General features: G+C 41.7%; 1 protein-coding gene and 1 long non-coding RNA gene across 2 annotated transcripts; both read left to right on the forward strand.

Annotated features, from left to right (window-relative positions):
• The first annotated feature begins 1,266 nt into the window (after window positions 1–1,266).
• On the forward strand, window positions 1,267–9,654 carry LOC117398047 (scavenger receptor cysteine-rich type 1 protein M130-like). The gene is made up of 9 exons (XM_059016871.1): window positions 1,267–1,274; window positions 1,544–1,548; window positions 1,657–1,962; window positions 3,275–3,589; window positions 3,974–4,300; window positions 5,244–5,555; window positions 7,304–7,612; window positions 8,779–8,850; window positions 9,251–9,654. The coding sequence occupies exons 1-9, from the start codon at window positions 1,267–1,269 to the stop codon at window positions 9,652–9,654; spliced, it is 2,058 nt and encodes a 685-aa protein (XP_058872854.1).
• Window positions 9,655–9,917: 263 nt separating this feature from the next.
• LOC131723345 (uncharacterized) lies at window positions 9,918–10,870 on the forward strand. Its single transcript, XR_009320242.1, has 3 exons — window positions 9,918–10,052; window positions 10,446–10,550; window positions 10,801–10,870. It is a non-coding gene; the product is annotated as an uncharacterized LOC131723345 (long non-coding RNA).
• Window positions 10,871–19,430: the final 8,560 nt, after the last annotated feature.

Here is a 19,430-nt window from a genome sequence, read left to right on the forward strand (position 1 = left end):
ACAGTACCTCATTGTTATTAAGATAACGAATCAGCCACTGTTTAATTAAAATGTGTTGATACTCGCTCTATAAGCATCTGTCTATTTGTTAGAAAAAATCAATTTTGAAGAAAAATAAGAAAGTATGTTTGCTGAGAATCTTCCCTGTGGGAGCCATAATTCATGATGTTATCTTGACCAGCTTAGCAATTCACACTTGAGGGAAAGGTATAGATTTAAGATCTTGAAGTGTGAATGAGAAACCTGAAAAACTTTGAAACATAAAGCTGGGTGAGTGGGGGAAGGGGGAAATGTTTCTGCTCTCAGTGTAAACTGTAAGAGATAAGTGGGATCTAAAACAGATGCGCGCATTAGCTAATGCATTTCTAAATATGTTCAATTAGCCCACTTGCAATGATCTGCCCTGGACACATCAGCGCTTTACTATTCACTGCATTCTAGTATTGTGTTACATTTAGTTTGATTTAAAATCTGTGCTTTTATTTGATACTTGTGTTTCTCTTGGTAGACCATGTGAGGTATTTAGAAAAGTATCTTGTCAGATTTGCACATACTTCTTTTATTGCTCTGAGCACACTCTTAAACTCGGGAGACGTTTAAGGAGGACAGAGATGTTTTGGACTCCTGTAGTGGATTGTTCGTGCACTGGGCTTGCAACGTATCCAGACGACTTTTAATAATGAAGAAAATCACACCGACTCATTTAATTTGAAGTTTTAATGAATCAGAGCAGTAATAGTGCTCCTTCAGTTTATTAAATGCTTAAAAGTGGATTGGGTGGTTGCAGACCACAGCAAATCCCAAGTAATAGGCAATCTGAGCGATCCAGTGCCTTTACAAAACTGGAACTCTGCAATGGAGCCATGCTGCCAAGACTGGAATTGTTCTAAACAGCTGTTACTGATTCATGGATTATTTGCTTGTTTTCCATTTTTGCCATTATTTATTTAAATGATTAACTTTATTCCCTTTAGGTGGCAATGATTTGAGGCTTGTGGAAAGAGGGAACCGCTGTGATGGAATTGTGCAGATTTTCAAGAACGGACAGTGGGGATCAGTTTGTACAAATTCATGGAGCCTTAATGATGGCAATGTTGCGTGCAAACAGATAGGATGTGGAAGTCATCTAACATGGTATAATGTGCAGAACAAGAATCGCATCATCTTGCTGAGTGGGGCCCTCTGCGATGGGACAGAGCCTGCCTTGAGAGATTGTAAATCTGACAAAAAAGTCACAAAGCCCTGTCCTAAAATTGTCAGAGAAACATGCTCTGGTAAGAATATTTCTATACAGTTGACATACATGAGAAGTGGTAACAGGCGTATTCTTTTTAATCACAGGTGCTGCAGTAACAACAGGAAATGTGTGTTATGTGTTTATGCACATTACATTCAAGATATATTACTTTTGCTTAGAAAAATAAAACTTATTGATGTTTTTTGCTTTCTTTTCACAATACAAATACGTAGATTTTCAGAAATGTGTTGGTAGGTTTAGTATCTCAATACAAATTTTCCAAGTGGACAATTTTGTACATTGTAGCTCAGGTAAGCAGGCATACTATGCATTATTAGCAACAATTCATTTGCTAAATATGGATAAAGAAACAGAAATGGTTTGCAATGGCCTTTGAATGTAAACATTTATTTCACCAGGGAAAACAGCTAAGATAATTGGTGGACTGTGCCACGGTCGTTTAGAAGTGAGCCGGGGTGGAGTCTATGGCACAGTGTGTTCCAAGTCTTTTGACTCCAGAGATGCAGATGCTGTCTGTAGAGAACTGGACTGTGGCATTTCCAAAGCTGTGTTGTCCGGAGCCGACCCTGGAGACAGTAAAACCCCGATATGGACAAACGAGATCCTGTGCCAGGGCAGTGAAGAAAACCTAGCCTACTGCCAAACCTCAGAGACTGAGCAGCAAAACTGCACACATGCACACGACGTCAGCATCATCTGTACTGGTAGGCACCTTTAACACTTTTTAAACATGCTTGTTATAGTGTGCTTCACAGGCATGCAAATCCCTCAGCTGTTTATTTCCATTTCACACAAACAAGCCAGAATAATTATAGTTCCACCAGGGATCAGCTCCTACGCATAAACCTGAGTTAAGCCTCCGCTTATTGTTAGCCGAGATTGAAAATAAATAAATAAAAACACTGGGATGTTTTATTTATGGATGTTACGTAACGAAAGCCAACTCCACAATGTCTGTGTGATCCAGTCCAGGTTTTACTTATTATTAGTTTATTTAGCAGACGCCTTTATCCAAGGCGACTTACAGAGACTAGGGTGTGTGAACTATGCATCAGCTGCAGAGTCACTTACAACTACGTCTCACCCGAAAGACGGAGCACAAGGAGGTGAAGTGATTTGCTCAGGGTCACACAGTGAGTCAGTGGCTGAGGTGGGATTTGAACCGGGGACCTCCTGGTTACAAGCCCTTTTCTCTACCACTGGACCACAAAGCCTCCTACTTAGAGCACAGTAAGAACTATATGTTATGTACAGTAGTGTGCACATTTATTAGAACACCCCGTTGGTTCTGTAGTTTTGATTGGTTGTGCACATGAAATCAAACCACAGGAACTAAAAAAACTGATTGTATCTCTTAATTGATGACTTTAATAGGCCACATATGCAATGTATTTAATATAGTAAGAGAAAACGTTTTAGAAGTTGTTTATGATGCCTAATTAATGTACAAAGTGGTCTAACATTTTCACACACAAATGCCTATTGTTTCTACATCACTGATTACTAACCAAAAAATTGAAATTCTCACGCCCATTTTAATTCAGGTAGGTATATAAAGGATATAAATGACAAATCCTGAGGTGTTCTAATAAATAACTATGTTATAAAGCATAACCTAGCATGCTGATAGAGCATACTCAGTCTAACAATACAATTTACATACATGATACTATAAGCTCCCATAGAAGTGTGTTAACTATTAGAAAAATAGTGTATGCTTATTTTAGTTTGCACAGCACACAACATAGAATACAATACAGACTTCACTCTTCAGTCTCTTTTACTTAATGGACGTTGGGATTTCCATTTATACACATGGAAGTCATTTTATAAATCTCATAGGAGACACCAGTCAATCACTGTCGAAATTCCAGAACATCAAGTTAAAGTAACAACACCACTCCTCTAGAACCGATCTTCTCACCCAAACGTCACAACATTACATCTCTTATGCAATGAAATGAACTTCTGAACTTTTACAATTGAACCTCATTCATACCCCTGTCCTGCATGCAGGGTACACTGGGTACAGGCTGGTCAATGGCAGTGACCGGTGTTCTGGTCGAGTGGAGCTGGAGTACGCCAGCCAATGGCACACAGTCTGCGATCAGAACTGGGACCTGCAGGATGCCACAGTACTCTGCCAGCAGCTGAACTGTGGGTATGCTGTGACTGTCCCAGGACAGGCCCAGTTTGGGAAAGGCAGTGGCCCTGTACTGACCGATATATTCGACTGTGAAGGCACCGAGACCGAGTTACTGAAGTGTCCCATCTCTACGCGAGGACACAGTACATGCACTCGTGGTAATGATGCAGGAGTTATCTGTGCAGGTCAGCCGTAGTTATTGCTTTGAAAAGATTACAGCTGAATGCATTCCTTTAAAAACCTTTACTTGGACACAGTGCTCTCCTTTAGTTGTCCTGGCTAAAAAAATATACCTTTGTAAGCAGCATGTTCTTTTGTAGGTGCATGCAAAAAAAAAAAAAAGAATATATTCTTGTATTTTATTCTCTCAGATGTCTATGTACTGCTTAATATTCTCCTAAAGATTTTGGCTTTTAATAGGACATAGACATTTTAAAATTAAAATTACAATAACCTTGTAGAATTGTAACTGACCAGATATGTCTTAGGTTTACATTGTGTGATTATTGTAACTGCCCAGTTAATGTATCAGCTCCACATATAATTGTGTCTCTGATTCCTTGCTCCAGCTCAGGCAGGTCCAGTCAGGCTGCTTGGTGGACCAGGGGTCTGTGAAGGCCGGGTGGAAGTTTACTATAACAGGACGTGGGGGAGAGTTCTCCCCGACTCCTGGAGCAGCACAGAGGCCTCGGTGGTGTGCAGAGAGCTGGGCTGCGGGATTGCTTTGATCCCAGCCTCTAACTCCTCTCGATACGGGACGGGTCACAGTGGCGTGTGTCTGACAGGTACCCACTGCAGCGGGGACGAGACCCACCTGAGGAACTGCAGCCGTCCACAGCCAGTCCCCTGCAACACCAGTAACAGCGCGGCCGTGCTCTGCACTGGTGAGTACAACAAAGCACCACATAAAGGGTGAATAACACTGAATATGTACTGAGAACCCTGATACAGTGTAGGGTGAATAACACTGAATATGTACTGAGAACCCTGATACAGTGTAGGGTGAATAACATTGAATATGTACTGAGGACCCTGAAACAGTGTAGGGTGAATCACACTGAATATGTACTGAGAACCCTGATACAGTGTAGGGTGAATAACATTGAATTTGTACTGAGGACCCTGAAACAGTGTAGGGTGAATAACATTGAATATGTACTGAGAACCCTGAAACAGTGTAGGGTGAATAACATTGAATATGTACTGAGAACCCTGAAACAGTGTAGGGTGAATAACATTGAATATGTACTGAGAACCCTGAAACAGTGTAGGGTGAATAACATTGAATATGTACTGAGAACCCTGAAACAGTGTAGGGTGAATAACATTGAATATGTACTGAGAACCCTGAAACAGTGTAGGGTGAATAACATTGAATATGTACTGAGGACCCTGAAACAGTGTAGGGTGAATAACATTGAATATGTACTGAGGACCCTGGGTTGGATTCAATCTAAACCCTGATGTTGGTGGTAATAAATTCATCAATTTACACACCTACCCAATCGCTTGGTAAAAAGGCAATCTGTGAATTGTATATCGCTTGCTGTTGTAGGGCATGTGTTATAGAGGGGTGACAAAACTACATCAGAGGTACTTCTTAATAGATGAAGTTAAAATGTTATTGAACAGGCTGTGGGGTTTAAAACACAACACATTACTTTCCCTAGCTTCCTGCTTTGTCTGGATCAACAAATTATTCAATAGGTGGAGTCATACAGGCCCTCGCATAGCTCTCAGGCTGTATGACTGTCCTGAATTGAACTGATTCTAGATGCCTGACTCTGATTCTAGATGCTTGACACAGATTCTAGATGCCTGACCCTGATTCTTCGCCTCCAGATCACATGGCTCTCAGGCTGGTTGGGGGAGGAGGTGACTGTGCTGGGAGGGTGGAGGTTTATCACAACGGCTCCTGGGGGACGGTTTGCGATGACTCCTGGGACCTGGCAGACGCAGAGGTGGTGTGCAACCAGCTCCAGTGCGGGGCGGCCCTCAGTGCCACAGCCTCCTTCGGACAGGGAACCGGACCCATCTGGCTGGACGAGCTGCGCTGTCAGGGGAACGAATCAGCTCTGTGGGAGTGTGCCTCGAGAGGGTGGGGGCAACACGACTGCCAACACAAGGAGGATGCAGGGGTCATGTGTTCAGGTACAGGACTGCAGTAACACACTTTCACTACAGCTTAACTACTGGGGACTGAGCAGGGCTGTGTTCAGGGATCCAGTAACACACGATCACTCTGCTATTCCTAATCTACATTAATGATTTAGATTCTGGTATAGGAAGCAAACTTGTTAAATTTGCAGACGACACAAAAAATAGGAGGAGTGGCAAACACTGTTGCAGCAGCAAAGGTCATTCAAAATGATCTAGACAGCATTCAGAACTGGGCAGACACATGGCAAATGACATTTAATAGAGAAAAGTGTAAAGTATTGCATGCAGGCAATAAAAATGTGCATTATAAATATCATATGGGAGATACTGAAATTGAAGAAGGGAACAATGAAAAAGACCTAGGAGTTTATGTTGACTCAGAAATGTCTTCATCTAGACAATGTGGGGAAGCTATAAAAAAGGCCAACAAGATGCTCGGATATATTGTGAGGAGTGTTGAATTTAAATCAAGGGAAGCAATGTTAAAACTTTACAATGCATTAGTAAGACCTCACCTAGAATATTGTGTTCAGTTCTGGTCACCTCGTTACAAAAAGGATATTGCTGCTCTAAAAAGAGTGCAAAGAAGAGCAACCAGAATTATCCCGGGTTTAAAAGGCATGTCGTATGCAGACAGGCAAAAAGAATTGAATCTATTCAGTCTTGAACAAAGAAGACTATGTGGTGATCTGATTCAAACATTCAAAACCCTAAAAGGTATAGACAATGTCGACCCAGGGGACTTTTTTGACCTGAAAAAAGAAACAAGGACCAGGGGTCACAAATGGAGATTAGACAAAGGGGCATTCAGAACAGAAAATAGGAGGCACTTTTTTACACAGAGAATTGTGTAATTGAGAATTGAGGGTCTGGAACCAACTCCCCAGTAATGTTGTTGAAGCTGACACAGTGGGATCCTTCAAGAAGCTGCTTGATGAGATTCTGGGATCAATAAGCTACTAACAACTAAACGAGCAAGATGGGCTGAATGGCCTCCTCTCGTTTGTAAACTTTCTTATGTTCTTATGTTCTTACTACAGCCTAACTACTGGGGACTGAGCAGGGCTGTGTTCAGGGCTGCACTAACACACTATCAGTACATCTTAACTAGTGACACTGAAAGGCATAAGCAGGGTTCTATCAGGTACAAGACTGCGATAACTCAGTCCTTGTTGTCTTTTACAAGCGTACTGTATAACAGACTCTTGGAATCAATAATATTATCATTTTGTAATACACCTGTTGCTTCCTATTCTACCTATGTCGATTGATAGCTTATCAGCTACAATCATATCTAATAAGAGAACCAGAGCCACATCATAAACACTTCAAAAACACCAGTTTATTAAAAAAATTATACGTATCATCATGTTAATGTAATAACCTGTGAGCTTAAGTAAGAGATGATCCTGTAAGAAATACTGTAGGTTTTCAGCAGATATATTGTAAACTGTATTCCACAATACAATTATGTATGCCATTTTGAAATTCAAATGGTCAAATACTTTTTTTTGGTTTCACTCCTATTAAACGCACTAGTACCATTCTTGTTTTCAGATATACCTTTCCTGGTTTGTTGGGACGCGACTTACTATCAAATAAAGTTTTGTTTAATCATAGAAATTAAATCCGCAGTTAATTCTGAGTCTGCAGTATATACAGATGATATTGGCTGCTAAGCAAAGTAAAGACCTTTAGCCATGCTGTAAAACAAACATTGTATATATTTTCTTCAACAGAGTTCAAGCAGCTTAGACTGGTTAGTACTGAGTTTGACTGTGCGGGACGTCCAGAGGTCTTCTACAATGGCACCTGGGGTGCTATCTGCAGCAATGGGATGGGAGCAATCGCAGCGACATTTATATGCCGTGAGCTGAACTGCGGAGAGACCGGATCTATTAAACCTCAGTCTGAAACGAGCTCTGGTCTCAAATGGCTTGATAATATTACATGCAAAAAGCACGACACCTCACTGTGGCAGTGTTTGTCCTCGCCTTGGGGACAGAACACCTGTGAGGACAGTGATGTGGAGGACATTGTTTGTTCAGGTAAAGTCTTGCTTCTGTCCAGAATGATTGACACTGTTCCAAGCAAGGAACATTCAGAGATCAGTATAGTGGTTGCACATCCCAATTAACACTATTCATGGATTCCCTTACTAATAAGTTCACATTAGAGATATATCTAGACAGGTGTCAGGCATTAATAATCTTTAATATGCTATTCTATGAATAACCCTTAATCTGTGTCTTCTGTTAGCAAAGCAGACATCGTACATTGGTCTCTGAACCTTTAATGGTTAAATTAGCACAATACAGTTTTTAATGTACTTCTTTAAGGGAAATTATTTTAATTATTAGCATTATTTTAGAACAAATATTTTCTTTCACAGTTATTTCTATTCATATTTAATCACAGTAAGGTATTTCATTTGTTTTCATTTGAAATACAACATATTCCTTGTTTTAAATAAAACAATTCTTCTGTCTTCTCATTCAGTTTCTTCCTAATTTAAAGTTATTATTATTTATTTCTTAGCAGACGCCCTTATCCAGGGCGACTTACAATTGTTTCAAGATATCACATTATTTCTACATACAATTACCCATTTATACAGTTGGGTTTTTACTGGAGCAATCTAGGTAAAGTACCTTGCTCAAGGGCACAACAGCAGTGTCCCCCACTGGGGATTGAACCCACAACCCTCAGGTCAAGAGTCCAGAGCCCTAACCACTACTCCACACTGCCGCCCTTGTTTTAAACGTTACGTTTCCATGCTATTTCCTCTGTTCTACACATGTCAATAGGTTTGTTGTAGGGTGCCTTGTTTATAGCTACTAACGTTCTAGAATTCATAAATCCTATAAACCAAGAACACATACTGCACAACCTTTAACTCAGTTAACATAGCCAATTAATTACTAGTCAAAAAGTGCATAAAAAACAAGGACAACATGACTATTTCCAGAGGTCAACCCCTTCACAGTACAGCCTAATGTCATCTTATTCTGTGTTTGAATATATGCTGCATAGTATCTGCCAGATGGATTGCATTCAAAATATGTCATTTCATATTGCATACATAATTGAAGCAGGGATAGAAATACAGCTCTTTTCAAACGTTAATCTTCAAAGAAGGATATACTTCATTTTACAAATGCTTTCTGCTGAATGAACTCAAAGAATTTGCACAGCTGTTATTCATTTTTAACAGGTAAACGGGAAAAAACTACAACCAACAGCTCAAAAACTTGTACCGAAGACCCCACCCAGGAGCGCTGCTTTGGTAAGTTCACTGTGTCCGAAATCTTAAATTAGAGCCGATCTGAGCTGAACAGACTCTGAAACACAAGCATATCCATACACTACAGTTTCACTGACAGTATATCAGTCTCTATATCCGTACACTACAGTTTCACTGACAGTATATCAGTCTCTATATCCGTACACTACAGTTTCACTGACAGTATATCAGTCTCTATATCCGTACACTACAGTTTCACTGACAGTATATCAGTCTCTATATCCGTACACTACAGTTTCACTGACAGTATATCAGTCTCTATATCCGTACACTACAGTTTCACTGACAGTATATCAGTCTCTATATCCGTACACTACAGTTCCACTGACAGTATATCAGTCTTTCTAGATCTGTACACTACAGTTTCACAGTTGTGTTCCAGATCCAGCAACACTGCGGCTGGTTGGAGGCTCCAGTCGCTGCTCCGGACGGGTAGAGTTGCTGTACGGGGGCTCCTGGGGGACAGTCTGCGATGACTCCTGGGACCTGAGGGATGCCCAGGTCGTGTGCAGGCAGCTGGGCTGTGGGGCAGCGGTGAGTTCAGTGGGAGAGGCTGAGTTTGGAGAAGGTGTTGGCACCATCTGGCTGGACGAGGTGAACTGCAGGGGCAGCGAGCTCCATCTATGGGACTGCCGGCACTCTCTCCTGGGAGACAGCGACTGCAAACACAAGGAGGATGCAGGGGTTATCTGTGCAGGGGATTCAGGTAATGTGTTCAGGGGTGATCAGGGGCAAGAAACCAAGAATCATCTTGATTCAGCAACTGCTGGAGAGCTGGGAATTTGAGCACAGATTGAGTGGTTTCTTATTAGTTACCCAGATGGTATTTTTAATATTAATTTACAGTAAGATTGTAAACAGCAATCACTTGAGATGACTGTACTTAACCAGGCACTTATTACTGAAAATATGTTCCTTGTTTTTTTGTACTGCAGAAAGTAGACGTAGCAGGTGACTTTGTGTGCTCTCTAGCATTGAGAGAGACTCCCCCTATATTAGGACACAGCATTTAACTGCTTATTCACTCTCTCAATCAGGTCCCTCCAAGCCAAGGCAGATTCCTCAGGTTCAGCAGATTCCTCAGTCCTTTCCAGTGGTTGCCTGCATCGTACTGGGAGCTCTGCTGTTTGTGGTCTTCATCCTCTTTGGAGGGCAGCTAGTGAAGAACAGGGTGCTGAGGAGAGGTATTCTAGTTATTATAGAATTGCATGCAAGAAACCAACCCTCTTATCTTGTGTACAGACGTCACCCCATGCACAGAACATCCCTGCAGGATTCTAAAAGGGTTTGGATGATAAGGAATCTTTGTGTTTAATTTAAAGCAAGTCATACCACTGCTCTCTCCCACAAGAGAGAGGTTAGTGAAAGATCTATTAAATGAAACGAGACTCATTTAACACAAATACCCCTCCCACATGCAAGATGAGGTTGCATACAGGAAGAGCACATGCTCTAAGTTGCAGTGGTGCTAATTCTTTTAAGCTTAAGATGGAAGAAGTGTGGTTTTCTAGTGTTACTGGTGAAAGAAAACAGGCCATGTATCTCTCTTGTAATGAACTCCTGGTTGCGTACTCTAGGGCTTGCTGAGAGGGAGCTCGCTGATTCCCACTTCAATGAACCACTCTATGAGGAGATCGAGTACAAACTGGCCAGGCAGGGAACCTACAGCTACCCCAGGAGCGGTGAGTAAGGAGGGGGAGAGGGTTGCCTTGGCCCAGGTTCTCTTAAACTGGCAGGCATGGCCATGACCGCATTTATACTTTCACAAGAGGGAACTCCCTTCAAACAATCCGATTGAAACATGCTGTTACCCACTCCGACTGCCTGGCAAGCTAATAATGGCATTAACTTGTATTCGTGTAATGTTTCCCAAACTCTTCTGTTCTTATTGGCTGTTCTGGCTGCGGCTGAACCAATCCCTCTTCTTTCCAGGGAGTTTCTTTGAGGATGATGATCTGGCCTATGATGATGTGGACGATACTATAGGAAGCCTCGCTGCAGGTAAGTGAGGAGGAATATATATATATATATATATATATATATATATATATATATATATATATATATATATAATTCAAGCAGGCAATGTTTGAAAACTTCACCTTCATTTACACAAATGAATACTGGATTTACATATTTTCCGATGGATCGATTTGGAACAGAGAGTAAACATACTTTGAAAGATAACATTTACCAGAGATTAGGGACCTCATATTGACCAATCAGGTTAAAGGAAATCTCCGCTCCATTTTCTAAATTCCATTTGACCCTGCCCATTTGTGTATCTGAATCCTGCACACCACTTCTGTCCAGACATTTTGCTCACCCAGGTACCATTGATGTCTCTTTGCAGGAAGTCTGTCTTCTGGTAACCTGCCGTATGATGATGTAGGGTACAGTGACGGGAACTCAATTGCAGGTGAGAGACACACTGAACTAATCTTACCCACAGACATGCAGCACACTTTCTTACAATTTAATGAAAACCTTATATTATCAACACATATTGTAGAGCACAGCAGCTATTGTCAATATGAAGCCTACACATTTAACTGTTGCCAGTAATGCACCATTTTTACTATCAGATTCCCTGCCTCCACCCAAGATCGTAGCCAGCGATGAGGCACCCAAGGCACAGGCCTCGGTTAAAATCATATTCATAATTATTTTTTTAGGCCCTTTTACACGTTGCTTTGCCGGAAAATAAAACTCATTTCATCCATCGCTGTGTGCATACAATAATTCCCAAGTCCCGCTGATATCTATAGCCTCTGTGCTCTACAGAATCTTTACTGTCATTGCAGACTACAGCGACACTGTACGTTTCAGTTCACTCTACCATAGCCACGTTAAACATTTTCAAATGGCTTTGAAATGACCAAGGCTTATTAACGCCTTTTTTACAAGGTGAGACAAAGTAACGCTGTTGATTAGAACGAAGTACATATCCACCTAATAATAAGGAATAATACATGCCCTTGAGTCTGCAGTTTAGTGAACCCAGCTTATTAATATTCATATTCTAAACTGCTTAGTGGAAGTGGCTTGTAAACTGCAGTTTAGCGGAATTTATGCACATTTTAACAATTCTATACAATAGTTTAGAGCAGTGGTCTCCAATCCTGGTCCTGGAGGGCCGGTGTCTCTCCTGGTTTTTGTTCCAACTGTACCCTAAATTACTTAATTGGACCAATTCAGCTTCTATAAGCACTTAATTGCTCTAATTAAGTAATTTAGGGTACATTTGGAACAAAAACCAGGGGGGACACCAGCCCTCCAGGACCAGGATTGGGGACCCCTGGGTTAGAGGACCTATGTTGTGAATATTATTATGTAATTTTAGGTAAGGGTCTGGGGGCTTGCCCCCGATAGACACTGTTGCTTACTATTCATAAATATGCCTCATACATGTAGGGCCCTCTGCAGTGTCGTCATGTCCTGAGACTCAAACACCGTGTTCCGTGATGAATAGGCCAGCAATGCACAGATGAAATTGGGTGTAAAATGATCGCTTCGTGTTGAGTCAAGCAGTGTGCAGATCGGTGCGTTCACGGAGATCATTCTGCGCAGATTCTCTGCAGAATCTGACCAATTTATCCAATGATCTTCTATGAACTGTTCAGATTCTGCACAGACTCTGCGCATAATGATCTCCATGAACGCACCCACTGTATGCTTAAATTGAGTCATAATATTTACTGATGTCGAGTGATTGATGTGTTTAGTAGGCTATTGTCTATTTCAATTTCATATCGGAATTTAAAATATTTAGAGTTTGTTTCTGTCGAATGTACTTGCCTTTAAATATATTTTTTGCTGACTATTTTTATTAAGTGAAACGAGACGATTAATTAAGACTTCTTTCTACTAACGTGCAGAATGAAAGCAGCAGAAGAAAAGTAATTGCTGTGCATTTTGAGTAGTGCTCTTATAATGCAACCACATCATTAATCATCGCACTTATTATACATTTTATTTGGCGAGTTTAGCCAGGGTGATGTCTTTGTTTTATGAAACAGTTAGTGTTGTAGCCCAAGCAGCGAGGTTAAAGCGATCATCAGTGTGGCTTTAGGATTGTGTAGGTAGAAAAATGACTAAAACTAAGCTTATTTCATCATTCTCATTTTTCCGTGATTAAATTAAGAAACTGAGATGTTTTAATGACACTAATTACAACATTAAAGGCAGGCAGAGTGCTCAGAAATAAAACCTGAGGGTGCTCCCGAGTGGCGCATCCAGTAAAAGCACTCGCTAGAGTGCAGGATGCGCTCTACAGTCTGGATGTTGCCGGTTCGAGTCCAGACTATTCCACAGCCGACCGTGGATGGGAGCTCCCAGGGGGCGGCGCTCAATTAGCCGAGCGTTGTCCGGGGGGAGTGACGGAGGGAGGGAGGGTTAGGTCGACCAGGGTGTCCTCGGCTCACCGCGCACCAGCGACCCCTGTGGTCTGGCCGGGCGCCTGCGGGCTTGCCTGTAAGCTGCCCAGAGCTGCGTTGTCCTCCGACGCTGTAGCTCTGAGGCGGTTGCACGGTGAGTTCGCAGCGTGTAAAGAAGCGGGCGGCTGACGGCACACGCTTCGGAGGACAGCGTGGGTTCAACTTGGCCCCTCCTGAGTCAGAGCAGGGGTGGTAGCGGTGAGCTGAGCCTAAAAATAATTGGGCATTTCAGATTGGGGAGAAATAATAAAAACTAATTGACAATGACTAAATTAAAAAAAAAAAAAGAAATAAAACCTGAAAACCAGTTCCTGTGTTTTTAGCAGCATTTGACTTTTGCATTTAAAGTAAGTGGGATACTTCAAGGTTTATTTCAGACAGTGCCTGATTGACACTGGTAGTTGAGTTGAGAAGAACACTTACCAATGCACCATTGAGTACTGACACCCATTCAGTCTATAATTACTAATAAGATTTCGTACTGCTCTTTGGACTCTCATAGTTTACATCTTCCGAGCATACTACTTTCATTATTCAGTGTGTTTGCACTTTACACTAAGCGTTGGGAAAGAGCTTTTAATATCAACTGGGCTCTCCTGATTAATAAAGGTGCATACATAATTCCATGACACTGTCTCTGGCAGGTTCTGAGAATGCCCTGGCTGTTCTACCCACTGCAGACCCCCCCTCCGCTGAAGACACTGTCTATGATGATCTCTGCAGTGAGTCTGCAAGCCTTGAGGAAACAGAGAGGGAGTGACGCTGTGAAGACATGGTGTGTGTGGGGAGTCTCTTATTGTACAAGCCATTCGGACAAGAGAACAGCAAATACAAGAGATACACCCAAGCGCACAATGTGTTATCTTATTACAAACCACAAAGATGAAGCTCATACCCGAAACATACTGTTGTCTTAGTTTGAAATACTGTAATCCTTTATCGTGTGTAATGCTCCAGTCTGGGATCAATGGTCGCAGTCCCTGGAAAATGGGAGTGGATCTTGGAAGCACTGGTCCAGTTTGTTTTAGTTTATTATTCCAGTGATTTAAATGCAAAACCCAGCCAGGTCATCATAATTGAAGTTAAGTTTCATTTAACTGAAGGTACTACAGTAGTTTGTAAGTGTGAGTTCTGTTTTACTTTGGCATTAATCTTCAGTGGTCTTAGCACTGGATGACATCTGTACACTGAAATGTTGACTAATCTGTAACAGAGTTCAATCTTGTGCATGTGATTTGTATATATCCAGCAGTCCATACACTGTATATTATGGTACTGGTAGAATTAGAGTCACAATGCTGATGCCCTTCATATGAATGAAACCCGGATGAACCTTATTTGTGCTGCTTATGCCACAGAATGGGGCCTGCACAGTTAGATTGTCTGCTTTTGCTGTATTACTATATCTCACTGCACTCCAGATCTTATTTTAACCTTAGTTTTTAAGCTTAGTTTTTGCAGTTGTTTTGGTGATCGTTTATGCAGCGCTCAGTTTTAGTAATCAAGTGTTTTGCAATTCAGAATCATCTTTTGAATGTTTTTCTGTTTAATGCCAATAAAGTCTGTTTCTACCACTTATTCCTGAAATCTGCATTCTCTATTTTCTCTTGTACTGACACCATGTGATGCACCAGCGAATCAGTAAGCTGTCTGAATGTACTGTTACTAGTTAAAATAAATACAGCAAAGGTTTTCAGGTGATACCTTTTAATAACATCAGCTGAATGAATGTAGAAATAAAGGAGCTTTCAAGAGCACAAGGGTGAGGTAAATAAAGTAAAAGACCTCAGTTTCCACTCGTGATTCTGAAAGCTAGTGTATTCTTGTGACAAAAATATAATGAGTTCTGGTTGTAAATCTCCCTCCCGACCTGTGAGGGCGCTAAGTAGCAAAAGGGGAAGTCTTTGAACGGGCTGGCCTGACAGTTCATTCCCTGGGTCGGGAAGTCAGTCAGCCTGGAAAAAGGCAAGACTCCGTTGCAGGAACGTACTGACCTGGAAGGTAAACGAGGTAGCAGCTGCAGGCAATAGAATCAGCTGCAATCGTTTACCAAGGGGTCACGCATAAAAGGGCCGGAGAATTGTAAATCTTTTCCTTCACTTGGTTTTTATTGAGAGACTGGAAGGACCGTGTGAGATGTAGAGAAAGCGTACTGAAAAATATTCGTGAGTGTTTTGTTTGTTTCTTTGTGTCTGTTTAGTGTCTGTTTAGTAACTGTCTGTGTTTTTGTTATATAGCACTAGACAGCTAAACACGAATCCGGAGCTGTCACCAAGGGCCAGCACAAAACCGGATCAAGACTGCACTACAGTCACAATTAACATTGTTATCAGCACTTGTTCACAAGTATAGCACGTATTATATTGTACTTCACCACAAGCACTGAGAGCACTCACTTTGGACTTGTGATCGTGTGTGTGTCTAATTGTGTGCGTTAGTACTGTGCTTATTATTTATGGGACTGCAACCCTTTTTATTATTGTGCAATACACATTGTTGTGTATTGCCAGTTCATTATTATTTGCTGGCTGGTCATCAGACCATTGGATTAATAATCATTAAATTAACCATTTCACCCGTACTTTGTTGTCTGTTTGTTCTTGGGATCACTGCACCCGCACCGCACCTGCTATACACCTACTACTAATTACCACTTTGCCACAATTCTATATACATATTCAGCTGATGAATAAAAAAAAATGTACTTCTTGTATATGGTCCAGTCAAAGCAGACACAGTTTTGGCTAGTGCTCCTGACTGTAATGTGTAATGTACCAATTACACTGATGAAGGCACTGGCTGAATCATTCACAGCCTTTGATAAAAGGCTTTCTGTACAGCAGCACTTCAGGTTAGACAGAGGAAGCTGTTATTATAATGCTGCTGTTTTCTCTCTGGTTTCTCCCCATGCTCTTCCTGTGCTTACACAAAATTCCATGCCAGCTGCAATCCCCTCTATGTGAACCCACTGAAGAGTGTCTATGCAAATCTGACCACAGCCACTTCCTGTTTAAACCCAGCTCGCTGCCTGCCTGTTGAAATGCACTGGGGAGAGGCAGGGCTACACTCTCAGCTCTTTCTTTACTCCATACAAGTAGCTTTTTTCATTTTCTAAAGGAAGCCAACATGTTAAGAGGTTTAAATGTCATCCTTTTTATTGGCTTCCCTAACATGTGAGTATTATTATTTATTTCTTAGCAGACGCCCTTATCCAGGGCAACTTACAATTGTTACAAGATATCACATTATTTTTTACCTACAATTACCTTATTTTTTTACACATTATTTTTACACACAATTACACATTTATACAGTTGGGTTTTTACTGGAGCAATCTAGGTAAAGTACCTTGCTCAAAGGTACAGCAGCAGTGTCCCCCACCTGGGATTGAACCCACAACCCTCCGGTCAAGAGTCCAGAGCCCTAACCACTACTCCACACTACTGCCCAGCATAGATCAGGATAATGGTTATTCTGATTCAAGAATAAATATTGTTATTATTATTATTATTATTATTATTAATATATTACTTTTTTAAATTATAGAAGTGTTGGGGGCATGTCTAACTGGTCCTTTTTTGTTTCTCAGGCGTCCTTAAAAGCTGTTAAATGCTCTCTGTATAATAATGACAGCTCTACCAGGTAACACCTGTGGAAATTAGCCTGCATTGATTCTGTATATTACTTGATGTTTTAGCAGTAGTTACTGTACGTTGTTTGCTTTTTTCCTCAAGGTGTCCAGTCTGATGTAGTGTTGACTGAGTCCGGACCAGCAGTTAAAAAGCCTGGAGAGGCCCATAAACTGTCCGGTATAGCCTCTGGATTCACATTCAGCAGCGCCTACATGCACTGGGTTCGACAAGCTCCTGGAAAGGGACTAGAATGGCTGGTTCATATGCATGGTAACAACATATACTAAGCCCAGTCTATTGAGGGAAGATTTACTATCTCCAGAGACGATTCCAACAGCATGCTGTATCTACAAATGAACCTGCCGTGTATTACTGTGCTCGAGACTCACAGTGAGAGAAGTGAAGCCTGAGCCCTTACAAAAACCCACTCGTGTGAATCCACTCATTCATGTCAATGGGAAATTCATCCCATGTGCATGTGTTGTTTCAGTTAACACACAACGGCATCATTACAGTTACAGAGAGTGAACATGGCAATGAGATTTAGATAGAGAGCAGTAATAGAAGTTTGGGGAATACACACAGATTATCCCCAGCAGTAACCTCACACAGAAAGGGTAGCTCCCCTCCCTTCAACAAGTATTGGGACAGATGAATAAATGCACAACAACTGGGGCTCGGGCATTTGTTATTCATTGTACCATAGAGAATGGTGGCTGGCGAATTCTATTCAGGGATGGTGAGGTATTTATAAAGCACGGGGTCTGAGCCTGGTTCATTATGTATTAAAATAAGGAGAGCCACTAGAGGGCACTGCAACACCTTTCTTGGGCTTGGACTGATCTCGAAGTCTAGTCAAAGTAGCCAAACACGACATCCATGCTACCCAGTTATACTGGGTACACTGGGCACATGCATTTGTTTCCATGACTTGTGGGAATGTAGTTTAGCTTGTTTAGCTTCATATTCTTTAAGAGAGGGAATAGAGCATACCAGACAGTACCTCTCCGTACTGAAATGGGTTCACTCAGGTCACCATTAATCTTCAGTACACTGAAAATGTGACAGTACAACAACTGGACAATCTCTATAAAGCACGGGCTGACCCCTAAAGCCTCTAACATCTTAAACAAATAGTGGTGATCGACCCGGTCGAAAGCTTTCTCCTGGTCCAAGAAAATTAGACCGAAGTTGAAGCTTGGAGGCTGCCAATAGGTCTCGAATTAAAAAGATGTTGTCAAAAATTGACCTGCCGGGGATACAATAAGTTTGATCAAACAGGACTGCTGACCCCATGATCTTCTTCAAACGGTTCGCCAGGGCTTTCGCCAGGGCTCCTTGATGCTCTCCAGCAGCACTGTGTACAAATCCCAGGCCAGCAGGGCCCAGAACTCTTTATACAATTCCACAGTGATCCCATCCTGTCTGCATTGCATCAGTGAGCTCTTGCAATGTAAACAGGGGCTACAAGCCTCCTACCTCCTCCTTTGGAATTTGTGGGAGATCCTGCAGGAACTGCTGGATCTCCTGTGCATTTTCCTCAGCTTTCGCTGTGAATACATTTTTATAAAAAAAAATGTAGCAAACCCCCAGATCTGCACTGGGTCCTCAAGCACACCTGGCTGGCAGGGGCCTTCAAACAGTGAATCACCCTGCTCTTTGCTGTTTTTTTCTCCAACCTGAATAAGAACTGTTGGCTTGTCCACCTCTGTCAAGCCCTGGACCCGGGTGCGCACCAGTGCTCCTTGTACCTTCATGTCCAGCAGGTCGACAAGTGACTGTTTTTAAAATACTGATTTTAGAGTAAACAGCAAGAAGCGGATAGCAACTGCCAGTGAAAACAAAGTATTTTGTTAGTTGTGTCGGCGTTGTTAAAAATGAAAACAAAGCTGTACACAGGACGAGACGTAAGACGTTGTATTTTAGCTAATATTTGTTGTTTACATTGCTTTTTCCGTTGGGTTTGCTAGTTAAAAGGAAATATTGTAGTGTTCGAAAAAACACAGTATATTTTTACAGTGACCACAGAGTATTGTAATTATTCTTTATAAAATGGTTTGGATAAATTAAGTGCTGTGATTGGCTGAACAAGATCACATGACCATGCGGTCATAATAGTCTTACTGCATGGCTATGACATCATAGACCAACTTACTTACCTGAAATATTAATATTACTAAGCCTTAATAGTAATACTTATCTAAACAGTGTTTCTGTCAACCTGGTCTCACTAGAAAAGCCAAAACAAAAACAATAACAACCAGGTATCTCCTGCTCCACAGTCCCAGGCATGAAACTGTGCTTTCCTCTAACAGTGTGGTCGTGGTTAGTGCTGGTGTCATGAGGTGAGTGCAGTGCTCTGTTGTGAGAGCTGGCTCTGTGGCTACAGCCCCTGGCTCAGTACGCCTCCTCTACAAGACACAAAAAGACAATACGTAACTGTGACCGAGCTGCTGTTGTGATGACGTCACGGGGGCTGTACTCACACAACTGC

Source organism: Acipenser ruthenus, chromosome 54 (assembly GCF_902713425.1).
Source record: "Acipenser ruthenus chromosome 54, fAciRut3.2 maternal haplotype, whole genome shotgun sequence".
In the NCBI taxonomy this organism is placed as follows: Eukaryota; Metazoa; Chordata; class Actinopteri; order Acipenseriformes; family Acipenseridae; genus Acipenser; species Acipenser ruthenus.